At 42.4% G+C, this 14,974-nt stretch overlaps 1 protein-coding gene across 1 annotated transcript in view; it reads left to right on the plus strand.

The window, feature by feature from the left end:
• Positions 1-14,974, plus strand: part of LOC139658796 (5'-nucleotidase domain-containing protein 1-like) — a 46,568-nt gene that overhangs the window by 15,201 nt on the left and 16,393 nt on the right. Inside the window, exon 7 of the mRNA XM_071536965.1 lies at positions 13,999-14,173. Within this exon, the coding sequence (XP_071393066.1) occupies positions 13,999-14,173 (175 nt within the window). The remainder of the gene's footprint in view (positions 1-13,998; positions 14,174-14,974) is intronic.

Consider the following 14,974-nt stretch of genomic DNA (forward strand, 5'->3'; position numbering starts at 1 on the left):
TTTACATTTTCCATCATTTTATTCTTCATCTCCAGAGTGTTGTTTAGGTGAATATGTTAATATTTCTAGGTGAAGCTGAGAGGTAGAAGGGTTTACTTCCATTCTCAAACTCCGAATTGGCCCAGACTCATGTATTGTACCCTTAAAGGATAATTGCAGCTATGGTGAAGGTTAAGCCTATTTTCCAGAGTGCCCTCTCTCTATTGTGAAATTCCTGTATTTTTTTTATTTTTTTTATTTCATTTTTTTTGTGGTAACCTGTAGCTAGAGGGATTTCATAGCTGTCCTACAGTTGGATTAGAAACAAACTTTTTTTCATTAGGTCTGACTGATTTTTGCATCCACGCAAGAATAAAACTTGCTTACTTGGCACCTTATTCTAATCCATAGGAACCACTTTCAGGCAGAAAAACTCTTCCTCAGCTGAGTGGCTTGAAATGAGACGGGATGTAACCACAGAGGATGCTAGTGATTGGTGAGAACTGCTGTTTAAGGCGGGGCTTCCAGTATGCACTGTGAGCAAAACTATAAGATTGTGGTGAGAGTTTTGGGTGAAACTGGTCAAGCTAGTCATGCTAGCATTTGGAAAGGTCATTTTTATATTTATATATATATTTTTTTTACATTATATTGTTCCAATAACACTGCTGTGCTGCTACTTCCTACTTCTTTTTTCCAATTTTTCCATTTTTGCCTAACATCATAGATATGACTACTCTTACCCCATTCATCCAAATAGGGCTTTCTGAATGCATGTGTTAGTTCAAAAACATTCAAATGTACTTGGATACAAACTAATTTTCATTCACAAAATGATGGTTTATTAATGTTTTATTAAGAGAGGCCTCGCACAAAGTTTGCTGACACACACATCTCTGTGGTTTTGATATCATTTGGAGTTGAATGGAAGGAAATGGCGTCTAGAGGTAGGGAATTAAGTCACATAATAACTGTTTCTCTGATAATAGCATGTAAAAATCCACAGGAATTTTTGGAAGGCAGAGCAGGCCCGCTGGAAAATGGACTGAACTTTCACTGTGGCCGGAAGTATCCTTTCAACACTGAACTTTCTCATGGCCATAAATAGTTTTCTGGTTATCCAACCTCTTCACCTGTTTATGACTCTTATATTCATTTTCAATTAGCATACTGCCAATGAACCCAAGTCCCAGCATCTGTACAGGAGCTGCAAGATGTCTTTATGGTACTTCTGAAACCAGTGCTTATCAGCCCCGGTGGCCTTCAGCCTAAATATACTGGAATGTGGATTTCCCTCGCTGGGCTGCTCTCCTAGCTCAGGTCTGTTGTTGTTTTTGTCGGTTTTGATTTTATTTTAGGTGTTGGGCTGGGAAAGATCCATGAGCACCATTCTTAGTACGGTGGGAAGAATGCTTAGGGAAGTTCAGAAGCACCCGGCTCTTTTTTTCCCAAAGAAACCCAGTACCCTCAGTGGAAATGAATAAGGAGCGAGTCACGAATAGCATTTATCTTATGAGTGGTATAACTATCTCTGGTTTGATTCTTACCACGGCTCATGTATAGATGGTTGAAATGCGCATACTTATGCATGTAGTAAAAGCTATTATTATACCTATTACAGTGACTTAAATGAGATTTCATATCTTGGTGCAAATGAACTGAATAATGTTTTTTCACTTTTTATTTTAGTCACAAAAATGGCAACATCTGGTCTTGGTCATTAAACATCAGATTTTGATCTATTTTAGTAGCGTTGTTGTTGAATATCTGTAGTGGGTCCATATTTCCTATGTAGCTCTTGGCTAAAGTCACTTAAACTGTTCATATAATGAAAGAACTTCAAAGTTTGTGTTGTTTACAGTAGGTGCTTGAGAGGGAACAGAGTGAGCTTGTGGGGAGATAATGCAAACCTCAGCCACTGCAGGCTTTCAGCAGTGTGAGCATGAAGTACTGGGAGATCTAACGATAGCCTGAAGGTTCCTGCTCTTCCCAAAATAGGCGCCTCGTGCGCCCAACAGTCATTGCTGGACAGTTTTGGGGCCTTGAACCTTACGGTGTTGACACTAACACTGAGCAGTATAATTATTGTGCATAGTGTATAAATCTACTTTAGCTAGAGTTATAGCGGAACCGGTACAGTGATGAAACTGCCTTCTCAATTAATCCACCGTTCGAGGTGAACTTCTGAACTGTGGTCATTTTTCTGGCTGTAGGGCTGAGTTAATGATCTGGGTCATGTGGACTACGACAAATGAGTTGCCAAACTTGGACACTTTCTTCAGTCGATGTGCAGGTCATTAAGTCAACCACCTCTAATTGAGAAGGCCTGAATTATTCCTCCATAATTTGACAAGTAGCTGGTCATTCCCATGGAGGAATACGGCATGACTCAGTGCAGAGTGTTCTGCAGGGGGCTGCCGAACAGAGCTGCAGTGACCACTGGCGAGGCGGCGTTAACCGCCCCTCCTCCACACTGTAATTACTGGGAGAACTTTAAAGCCACATTGTCTTAGTCACAGACATTTGGAAAAGAAAATCAAAATGAATTGCTGGGACTTTGTCTGTGTGGACGACACACATTTGATATGCTGCACACTTTAAGACAGTATCTCAAAACATGGCGTGATCTCTGATCAACCTGAGCAACACATAGTGATGAGGAAAAGATCGAAGAATTGAATTCTTGTGTAATTGAACTTAGCTAGTAGATTTAAAGCTACTGAAGTTGGTTTTGTTGCCAGAAATGCTAACCACAGAAACAAGTATAAGATTATTTTACTGCCAACAAGCAATATGCACATGTGCAGCTTGGCTGTTACAGTTTGAAGTTACTGAATGTGTCATTTTATCTCAGTTTTACTGCCTGGATGGGAGGGGCAACAGAAGAAAAGTAATGCTTAATTTCGACCGTAAAACAGGGGACAGTCTTGGTAACGGGACATGTGCATTGGTTTTGATGGTAATCCTGCAAATCTAAAATAAGACAGGTTTTAAGTCAGCAGTTTCATTTCAAACATGGTATTAAGATGCAAAAATACCAGAATGCAGTCATCAAACCCACCACGTCCGTGACCGCTCATTTACCTCAGTGTCCACTGCTAAATTGACTGCAAAATTTGTTTTCAACTCCACGTAGAATAATTCTTCTTCGCTTCCTATGTCTGATAGGCTCGCCACTTTTTGGATGCGATGCAAAGTCTCCTTCAGTGGTGGGGAAACCACAGAGCTGTGGTTAACTTGGCTTTGTGTTTTGCTTCTCCTCCTGCCCTCTTCTCAACAGTAAAATCCCTTTGCAATCTCCCAAATAGAGTATGTGGAGGGACAAGTTTTTCTGAGATGAGCCAAATCCAATCCTGCTGGGCTTCAAGCCACGACTGCCAAACTGCAATCCTATAGTGGAGTTTTGTCAAATCCCTGTCTTACCCCTCTTTTTTTCCCTCTTTTTTTAGACAACTTATCAGTCAGCAGTCTGCCATACTCTTATATTGCTCTTATAATCTGCACTTCTATCATCCAACTCATTGTTAAATTACTTTGAAACTTGCATCTCCATGATGACTTTATTTCTATGATGGTAGATTTTTTTTATACATGTTGACACGCACTAATGGTTTAAATGTAGTTGTCATGAAGTGAGCATGTACATGTGCTACTTGTATGTTGACATAGCAACTGTATCCGTGTTTTTACAGCTTCATAAAGATTCAAGTTAGACTATGAAGTCATCGGTGCCACAAGCCGTTGTTCTAAATTAGTCTGGAAAGTCGAGTTAATTTGATGTCTATGTTTACATTTAAAATGTGCCTACACCACTGGCTTTGAAAAAACTCTCTATTGAAGAGAAATGTGTGTAGAGGGAAGGATGGAGGATGATCGACATATATTCGTGACAGTATAAAAAATACCACCGGATATCATTTTTAGGCATAAATGATGTTCTAGCTGCTCGGTGCTGCATTCCCTTCTATACGGTACTTTTCATTGTCATCACTCATCGCCAGTCGCCGAGTGAGTCAAGCATCAGGACCAATTTCTTTTTCCATCAAATCGATTGACCAGGGGAATCCAGCTGTGATTCTTCATTGATTATGTATTAAATCAATCTACGTCAGCCATGAAGGAGCAATGTAGAGGAAAGCAGATTGATTAAGCTTTTAAGAAGGATTTTTAAGCTGTGAGACATGGATTATCCCAAAAGTAGTACATCTCAATATTAGGAGGGCTTTGTACACTATGCGTCTATGTGAAGACAGGGGAGAGGACTAGCTGGTTGTCTTGCTGGTTGGTGATTCGGTGCTGCTGTCAACGTGCCTCATGTTGTGTTCAGGAAAGGCACAGTTTACCTTCACCCCGCCTGTCTCTTCTTCCTGTCTCTGAGGAAGTGTCAACAACAGAAACACACAAGAGAGGGTGAAAATGCAAGCTCTCCTCTGCGATGATCAGCACCAATCTATTTCCATAGCGAAGATAAGTTATTTGGAATTTCAGTTAGCCTTTAGCCCTTAGTCAGCCTCTTACTGCATCACGAGAAATGTATGCTTACGTATATAAGACGTCATCCTTCAGGGTGGGAATGTACACTGTTATGTCTGACGTTCTAAATTATGTCCGAGCTGTGTTTGTGCTTTGATCTGTGTTGTGTTTGCTGTCAGATAAGCTAAGCTTCTGTTTTGCATGCAACAATAACAGTCCAAGTACATACTGCACCATACCAAATAAACGAGAAAACTGTTTAAGAGGTGGCCTTACCCCTAATGGTTTGGTAGGTTGAGTAAGTTCAGGCTTATTCTTGAGGGATGGGGCAGTCTTTGATCAAAAACTGTAGACATCGCAACGATTGACTGGCATGCAACCATAATAAATCGCTGGGGTGCAACATTTCAAAGTTAGAATTTCGGTCTTCAGAGTTAGGAACGTCATGGGTTCCTGCGCTTGAAAGAAACAATTTCTCCCCATTTCTGTCACATGTGGAAGTGCTGTCATCACTAGTAAAGTTTGATGTCTGGCATGCACAAGTCTGTACACTCTGGTTAGCTGTGGCTGCTCTCACAGCACCTGGTTTGATGATAAGTGAGTCAGTTACTCTTCTGATGTCACATAAATTACGAAATATATAAATAGTATTTTTTGTTGGTCCTTTTTCTCCCCCATGTGATGAAATGGTGGGTGGGTGATGTGATATCTCAGACACCACTGGTCTGATTTTGATGATACTTGGAGGGATGAAGCATCTTTGCATTGTGTTCCATAGTTTGAAAAAAATATATACACTTATTAGCCTAAGGGGGGCGCTATAACAAAAGGTCAACATTTTGAATTCAAATCCTGACATCTCAGACACCACTAATCTGACTTTGATGAAACTTAGAGGAATGATGCATGTTGGCACTGTGTTCTGGTGTTTAAAAAAAATACATTGATTGGCCTGATGGGAACACTAAAAGGAAAACTTGAACTCCTACCTACACCATACATCCGATTGATATGAAACTTGCCACACAAATCAAGCTATCCTTACAAATTACACTAATTGGCCTGATGGGGGCGCTATAGTCGAAAATAGAAATTCAGACTAAGGCCATATCTACTACATCATCGCTCTAATTTTGCTGAAACTTGGAGGGATGATACATCACGTTATTGAATGGCTGAAGGAGTGCATCATTCGTGGAGGACGACATGTTTACTTGTTTGAAAGTGCCTTCCAGTGCCATGACTGCATGCATCTTCAGTATGGGTGGCCCCAGTAGCAAATGATCCCCCATCACTGGCAGTGGTTGTACCATGTTCAACCTATTGAGCTACACAGAACCACAAAAAAAATCATTTCTTTCAGACTGAAATACAACAGAAGTAATCTTCTCTCCCTGTTGCGAAGTCATAAAAAGTATAATCATGATCTGTAAGACCCAGCTGTGCACAGATGTTGGTAACACTTGGAGTCTGATGAAAGCTGTTGTCAACAAAGACTGTATTTAATGTGCTTGTATTCTGACCAGCTGCGGTTGCTATTCCTACTTAATAAGCCTTTAATAGCCCACTCCTACAATTATTGTGGGTGTAAACAATGCAATGAATTTGTGAGGTGGTTGCCATGTTGAGCAATAGCATGGCAACATATAAAAACATCGCTTTCTACTGTATATAAGGATCCATGCCAACTCTGCTATCCATACAAAGACCTGGACTCATGCAGTTATTAGGCTGTGTGAATTATTATGTTTATTCCCATTGTCCTTGATTCAGAAGGGGACAACGTGCATTTCATCATCCCCTCTGTTCCTGTTTTTAGTTAAAATGGCGTCCTTTATGTCTGGAAATTGACCTTTCAGGTTGTGAAGTATGGAAGATAAATTCCTTATATCCCACATGCATTGTCTGCCAAGACTCCTGTGTAGATAAAGATAACTCGCAGTCTCCTTTGAGCCCAGCATGCTCCCGGTGGCAGATGGTAAGCTATTGTTTATGGAGATTGCACCTTGAGACAGGAGGATCATTCATCATTGTAAGTGCCATAAGCCCCCTATGATTAAAAAGAACCTGGCTGGACTTGCTAGGGTTTTACACTTTTAGCTTTCGGTGCTTTCACCATTGTTCCTCTGTGAGTCAGCAGAATTCAGCCAAGTTGGTAACAATTTAAGAAGTTGCAGTCAAATGCATTTAAGAGGAAGGGCAATTTAACTTTGATGCCTGAAATGTAATGCTGTATTAAACCTCTTTAAAACTTCATGCTAGGGCAATTCTTATCAGCTTTTTCATATTTTGGACAGTGCTGTGCACCTAATGTGGTTTGATACTGGAGATAGGAGGTAGCATTCTTTTACCCTGTGTGTGGAATTCAAGATGAGATCCTCCTGAGATCAGACCTTGAAATACGGATACACCCAATTCTTATTCTCTTAAGATATCTCAGCTAAATATAGCCGTGGTTTTATGTAATGACAGATTGCAATGTCCCTCACGTTTGCTCTAGGGGGAGAGTGACTATGCAACTGGCGTCAGTGTCCCCCACAGAGATCTGCACATGGGTGTCCCAAAACCACTGGTCCTTTCTCCTGAACTGCTATTGTTCTTTCTCTGTCCCCTTCAGTATCATATTTGTGCATAGTAGGAAAGTAGGTGGATGTTTTTACCTTTTTGGAAATAGAAATCATTCAGACAGAACCCATTATTAGTGAATTAATGAGAAGTTTAGGGTCCCAATCATGTCAGTCTCTCCTAATAATATCTTGGTCAAGCTAAGACAGCAATACAGTACAGCAGTTCAAAAAGAAATCAAGTGTGTCCATCTTAATGAGCGAAGGCTTATTTTGTTTCCTTGCAACGTTTTTGATTTGAATCTGGCTCAAAACCTTTTTCACATGCCGTACCCCGTCCTCTTGCATATTTGCTGTCACTTTCCACTATGTGCTATCACAGACAATAGGAAAAAAAATGAAATTATATGTATATGAAAATGTCATAATTTATACATAAAAATGTCATCGTTTATATGATTATATATACTGTACATTATTTAGATGCTATAGGACAATGCTATGAAAAGATTTAATTGGGCTCGGGGTTTTATTGAACCATAACATTATTGTTATAGTGGGTCCCAAATTAAGATTCTCCTTGTCTGTCACTGACCAAAGAGATGGGGGAAAAAAAAGCGCCATAAGGGACACGATGCAGCAATTTGAGGTCAGGCTGCTAAAAATGGCAAGTCCACAGACGACATGGCTGAGGTTGCTGTTTTTCACAGGGTTCAAACAGGTGCAGCAAAAAATAGCCCAAACTGAGCCGAGTTTGTCTGGATGCCTTTTTAAGAGAAAACACTTCAGATTATAGCTTTCCTTTAAAGATCCTCTCCATGCGCTTTATACACATAAAGGGATGCTGTTGTCATTTTGCTCATTAACTGCAATCAGGAAATGGATAAATGCATAGCTTTGTGTATTTTTGTTTTGATAGCTATATATCTTCCCTGCTGATTAACTGGGCGATAAAGAAAATGAACGTGCATCTAAATCCTTTTCCCCCATCACTTTTGGTGCGGCTGTTTGTGAAACGGTCCCGTGCTCTGCCCTAATTTGCACTGCAACTGTTGATTTGTGTATCCTGTCGGGGCGCTTTGATGTGTGAGGCAGATTGGGCTGCTGGTCGTGGTTCTCTCTGATGCCGGGCAGCTCTCCAGCCATCCAGGCCCAGCCTCCATACTGCCGTGCCCAGGGAGTCCTAAGGGCAGTTCAATCCCCTATTCACAGCCAAAGCCTGCAGAGACACACACACACACACTCACACGGTAGTGAGTTGGCATTGGCAAATGTCAGAGCAGGGATTAAAATATCCTCTCCTCTGTGGGACTTGTGGATTGATCACGCATTCCCATGTCCCAAAATGCACCACAGTGTCAGCCTGGCCACTGTGCAGCCGGCCCTGCTGCCAGACAGAGGGCATAAGAGACACCGGATTACAGGACAGCATTCATGCCAATAGGGATGTTGTCTTTGAGAGGTTACAGTGGGTTCCTCTCAGGGTTGCAGTCACTTTTGAGTCGCTCCAACAAAATAAACTAAAAACTGTTTACACAGTTAAAGGAAAAATCCACCCTAAAAAACACTAAAGACAAACATAGACAGCATGATGTCACATTGAGATATTTCCAACACAGCTACAATGGAGTTTGATAGCAAAAAAAAAAAGTTCAACAACCATACCGGGAGAAATCCTTCATAGAAGAGGCAGAGAGACCAATTTCTCCACTGACAGTACCTTCAATAGACCACAATGCAATGCAGCCAGAATGCAATGCAGCCAGAAGATATGTTGTGTTTTGAGTAAGAGGCGCATTTTTTTCTCAACTGGAAAAAAACTCACTTGCTCCAACTAAGATATCACTATTGCTCCCTCCACCTACATGTATACCCCGCAGCTGAAAGCAACACGTTCAAGACTGTTGTTTTTGGATTGTCGAAAGGCATTGTGGGAGATGTAGGAAATCACTAATAGAAGTAGAGGAGGAAGGTTGAGGGGAACTGGGTTCACCAATGAAGTAAATTACAACATTTCATCACAAAATAACTCCTAGAATACAGTGAACATCACAGATTGATGATATCTAACAGTGTATCTGAGGATGGATTTTTCCTTTAAGATGCAACCTTCATTCTCAGTGTGTTTACCGATTCAATATTTTGTGAAAGTGAATAGACCCCAACCCGGGCCTCTGTTTCAGCTGTAAGCTTGTGACATGTCGGGAGAATAATCTTCAGGCAACACAGCTGAATAAATCGTCTTCCGCTGCTACGTATCTCTGCAGTGGGTGGTTCGTTCGAATTTAACACGAAGGATGGCGGCAAGGTCAATTATCGTTTTTCCTCTCGCACACATAGCCGACATGGGGGAGGCATTTGTTAATTTGTGCTAGCAGGGGAGTTGCCTTCCTCCTCCTCCCCTCCCTCAGTTGACCCCCCTGAATGTGTGTAATGAGGCAGGCCTGCGTTTCTGCTGATGGGTCCCAGAGGAGGAACGGCCCAGAAATAAAGGGCCAGAAGTTGACTGTCGTGCCCGACCTTGCTTTTCTGTTTAACTGAAGGTGAAATGGTCTGTGGGAAATAAAAAACAGCAACACTTCCACGGAAATGGTTGAAAATCAGAACCAGATGTTTCCAAAATAATACCTCCGGTCCTCCCATTCTTTGGACGTTTCCAAAGGTGTGACTTTTGGAATAATTAGCATTCTTGTTAGTTCGCTATTCCTCCGTAATTCTAAACTGGATCCTGTTCTCCATGCTTGTGGTTGTTTTTCTTTGCATTTGTCGTCACCTCCTGGTTAGAAAGCCATATTGTCTTCTTGCAGTGGTTGTACATGAGGAAGCTTTTTCCTACCTCAAGCTAGTCCAGCATTGTACCACAGGAGGGCAGCATGCTCAAACCTTTCACAGACTCAACACAGGACTTTCATAACTTAATTGTGTGCAGTAGGTTGAGTTCTATCTTTTAGCACAGTTAAAGAAGAACACTTTGAGTTCATCATCCATATTACTTAGGGTCATGCACAAGAAATGCCTCAATGTACCTATATATATACTCTTGTAGTACTGTGTATTTTGTTGTTATTTAGCATTCAACCTAGACTAGACTCTGTGCCTGTAATTCTTAACCTCAGATGAGGTGATCTCCAGCTCCAGACAGAAGGCAAGGAGAGGAGACCACCCGTCTCTCTGTAGCCTGTCTGTCCCTCTGGCTGTGTTCACACTGCAGGTCTTCATGCTCAGTTCCAAATTGCTGCTCATATCTGACTTATTTAGATGACTGTTCACACCTATTCTAGGATGTAACCCATATCTGATACCAATATGAACCGACAGCCTTGTTGATAAGACGCGGGTGCGCTTAGTAATAACAAAAGATGTCACGTCCGTTTCTATGCTTGTCCGATTGTTTCAAACACATTTTTATTACAGCATGTGCCTTCGAGTTGTGGTTTTTGTTTTTTCTAGGAGTTTTAGCCTTAATTTTGCAGCTAACAGTGGAGAGAGACAGGAACGTTTGGGAGAGAGAGGGGATGACATGCAACAAAGATCCTTTGCTGAATTCAAACCCAAGACGTTGTGGTTACCAGCCGAGCCACCAAGACGCTCTGTGCCTTCGAGTTTTGACTGAATCGAGGCGTCTCCCCAAATACCGATCAAGTCTTGTTGTCCTCCGTGTTAAAGCTTGCTCAGCCAAGGTGAATTATGTAGGATTTTCTTATTGTCATGGCAACATTGACAAATTCCAGTGCATGTGTGTGAGTCGCATGTAGGTCGCAGCCTGGAGATCCAATTTTGTTGCATATATCCACGTGGTCCAGATTTGGAATTGAAAAAATGCAACTCCATGCTGCTTTTTGCTGTTCACACTGGTTAGATAACATCAGATCTGTGTCACGTGAAGGGAAATTCATCACAATTGGGACCCTTTCAGCGGCAGTGTGAACGTAGCTGACTCTGACTCTCTGTCGCTCTGTGGGCACAGTGATGCTCCTGAGAGGCCGGTGGTCTCTGCCAGGGTAAACACCTCGGCTCATGAATACACGCCACTCATCTGCACCCTGCCCTGTTTTCCTAAGCCCTCTTTTCTCCTGCTTGTGAAAGAAGCAACGCCACTTCTCACATATTGGGCACATTCTTCAGCTCGAGCGCAAATAAGATGTACAGGTAGCCCCATTTTTCTGCTTTGATAAGCTTGCACGTATCTCAGGGTTTCATTTGAATCTCGGTCCACGCTCCTCATCATTAGCCTGCCAGTCATAAAGTAATCATATCGCAGAAGAGAAGGTAATGCTTTTCTTTCCATCTCACCAGGCGTACAAAAAATTGGTCTTATTTCCTGTAATTACAAACTCTCAAGATACCATTTTATCACAGCATTTCCTCATAATTACCAGGAAAAATTCTTGGCTAAATTACACATTTCTTCACACAGTATCACATGGAAGTACCATTCTAATGTCGCCAATCAGCATCAAGTGCCTTTATTCCTTACAAGTTATGTTTTATTCATGTTTTTTTTGTATTCATGAGGCCTTACTGAGAACATTAGGTCAAGAGTTACATGCTATGACGGACTTGGAGTGTGTAACAGAGATGTGAGCGACGCCATATTTAGCTCCATACAGTCTGATTCACTGTTTAAGCGCTGTGTGAGGCTCGGGCTGACAGGATGTATCGAAGAGCAGCTGGGGGGCCTTTGAAGAGAAGGCAGCCCAACCACAGTGACTCTGAAGTGGGGAACATGACCCTGAGGTCCCCCTTACCCCCTATAGATGCCACTGGTGAGGTTAAGCGGTACAAAATAAAAACTTGGAAAAAACACATCAGCAGGGCAAATACTGGTCCCTGGCTCATATAGGCCCATCCAAACCATGATTTTTTAATGAATTTTTAGATGGTCTCTGAACCAAATTTGAACATTACTGCTGTATTTTTCTTAGCGTGCGATGATGTTGGGATGTAAACCTCTAAACCTCCTTTATTTGGCTTTTTCCTCTGTCAGCAGAACGTTAAAGAATCAACATCTTGGTAATGCTGATAAGCATAAAGCATCTGCAATGAGCGTCTCCTTCTCTGTGAAGACAATAACGGAAATATACACTAGTCCATATAAAGAAATTATCCAACCACACACTGTGAGACTTTGCTGACAATATACTTGCATCTTTAGGTTCGCTTATAAAAGGTTCGCTCAGGTTCGCTTTAGGATGCAGCCCAAAGCCTACATAGGCATCAACTTCACTATTTATATTTGTCTAAAAAACAAATTTCAAGCACTTGAGCAGAGTTGAGGCATGCAGTATATTGATGTTTGAAAAAAAAAAAATCAAATGTATGTCACCATGCACCATACAGCCCAGAGAATAGATGATATATCTAAGTTGCACTGATACCCCTTTTCGACCAAGGCAGTTCGAGGGCCGGTTCGGAGCCGGTGCCTAATCTCGAACCAGTTCTTCGCGTTTCGACAGCCAACGAACCGGCTCTCGGCCAGGAAAACTGGTTCCAGAGTGGCACCAACACTTTGCTGGTCTAGAATAAAGAACCGCTTACGTCAGGGGCTGGGGGCGAGATTATCGTGACCAACCAAAACCAACAAGACCAAGAGGACCGCCATTGTTAAAAAACCAGAGCTTCATGGACATGGACGTGAAATCTAAGCAGCAGTGGTCCGTGGAGAAGACAAACTGTCTCCTTGCATTGTGGTCCTCGACAGAGATTCAGAATAAACTCGAGGGAGCTTCAAGAACGAAACCGGTGTTTGAACAAATACAGCGCGAGAGGGCTGCAGCGGGGTACGACAGAAGCACTGAGCAAATAAACAACAAACTAAAGAAACTGAAAAAGGATTACAGGCCCCAAAAGAAGGACCTCGGGCAAAGCGGCAATGGTAAAGAGACGTAGTCCGCCATTTTGGTTGTTGTGCTTGAAGTTGGCGCTAGTGTTGCTGGGAAAGCGGAGATGTAAGCAAACCGGTTCTTAGGTTTGCAAGTTGAACCAACTGTGAACCAGCACCCGCACCAGCCCAGCACCAGCACTAGGTTCCAGTTGGTGGAAAGGGGGCATGAGCAGTGTGAGTGAGCAGACCAAATAGTGCAGCATGGTTTTAATGAAAACCATTTAATGGCGTTCTGTGTTTTTTGACGCTGCCAGCATGAAACAGTGTATTCATCCACCTACGCCTGTCCACCATATGAACCGCTGCTCATGGAAAAGTCTTACGGCTGGTCATTGATCACCCTTGGCTCACTCCCTATACGTTTTGTTTTCAAAAAGAGAGAAATGGAAGCATGTGTCCTTTGATGTCTTCTAACCTAACCCATTGCTTATTATTCTTTGGAGGAAGGAAGGTTTTATGGGATTCTGTGAGGAAGCTAATCTGATGCTATTGGGCTTTTTTCACTAGATCCATCTGAAGCTCTGGACTGTGTTAAAGCCCCAACCTGAAATTTCAGAATGGGACTTGATGATGAAACACTGCCACCACATCACATTATTTAATTTGTGTGTTGTGATTTGTCTTCTGTTGAATACATTTATTGATATTTCACAGATAAACACGTCTTAAATGTTTCATGAAGGTGTAAAAAGATAATTTTCTTGGGTGTTTGCAGTCAATAATGGTGTGTGAGAGTTGAAAATAAGCTTATTTTCCACATATGTCAAATTCCTCAGGAATCCATGTGCATATTCCTAAAATTGATGTAGTGGAGGATTCATTGTCTATCTTTCATGTAACCCTGATGAAGTCTTTCTGCAGAAACACTTCTTCTGTACCAAAAAAAATGTGTTTTTAGACTATCCATTGGCCTCTAAGAATAGCTGACCTTGTTCTTCCTTTCTGCCTTTTTCTGGTTCATGCACTTTGGTTGTAAGACGAGGTAGCGACAGTTTCGTTTTCCATGGAAATATGTTATGAATTGGGGCTTTAAGATTCAAGGAAGCCCTACATGACATCTTTGTGTGTGTGTGTGTGGTTGTTTGTGTCTCTCCACAGAGGACGCAGGGACATACTTCCCGAGTCTGAAGAGGGACCCGGGCCAGTACCTGCAGCCCTGCTCCGACTCCGTCAAGACCTGGCTGCGCAGCATGAAGAACGCCGGGAAGGTTCTCCTCCTCATCACCAGCTCCCACAGCGACTACTGCAGGCTTATCTGCGACCACATCCTGGGGTGAGCCTGACCAGACCAGACCAGACCACAGACCACCCCACCCCTACCATCCCTCTCCAGACCAGGTCCCAGTTTGCAGATCTTACCATAACAGTCCCCAAAGGATTTATAACCTGGCAGTCAGGGGAAAGTTTTTGCTCAAGACAGCTCAGGCAGCGGTTACTGTCCAGTCCAGCCCAGCCCGGCATTTTTGGTTTTCCCCCAACTCCCAACATTCCTTACAGCTCTCACATGCCATCAGTCATTCCTTGAGCCAACTCTGGTTCACATGTCCGCCTTGAGTTACCATCACCATCGCACACATACGCTATACACCACTCATACCCTCAGCACCCACTCTGCACAGTTAGTTGTTATTTCCTACCAGCCCAGCATAAACACTAAGCACTTCATTTTCTAGGTTTAAGTGTGCGGAAGTGATTTTTGTCTTTGCATGCTTTCTATAGTTTCGCAGTGGCCAGCTCTTTGGCTTTGTGCTGACCCAGAAGAAAGGGCTTTCTGCATAACTGCCCTCCCCCTCTTTGCAGTGTACACTCTGTGGTTTAGGCTTATTATTCTAGCGTAAGCCCTGTTATACACTCGATCAAGCAGTAGGAGTACCTTGGAAAAATGTTTCAGTGCAGGATTACTGTGCTATAACAACACACACACACACACACACACAAGCATGAACATTCACACACACACAAACACTCCCCGTTCTCACTGAAGTCTGTTATCTTACACTGCACGTATTCATATCACCCGTTCAGGCGGTCTGCTTTTCTCACTGCTCACGCTAAGGGCGGCCTGTTCTCGGTC

Source organism: Centroberyx affinis, unplaced genomic scaffold, assembly GCF_046629955.1.
Source record: "Centroberyx affinis isolate AG114_WGS23_722 - 3 ecotype Tasmania unplaced genomic scaffold, CSIRO-AGI_Caff_v1 ptg002965l_1, whole genome shotgun sequence".
Taxonomy (NCBI): Eukaryota; Metazoa; Chordata; class Actinopteri; order Beryciformes; family Berycidae; genus Centroberyx; species Centroberyx affinis.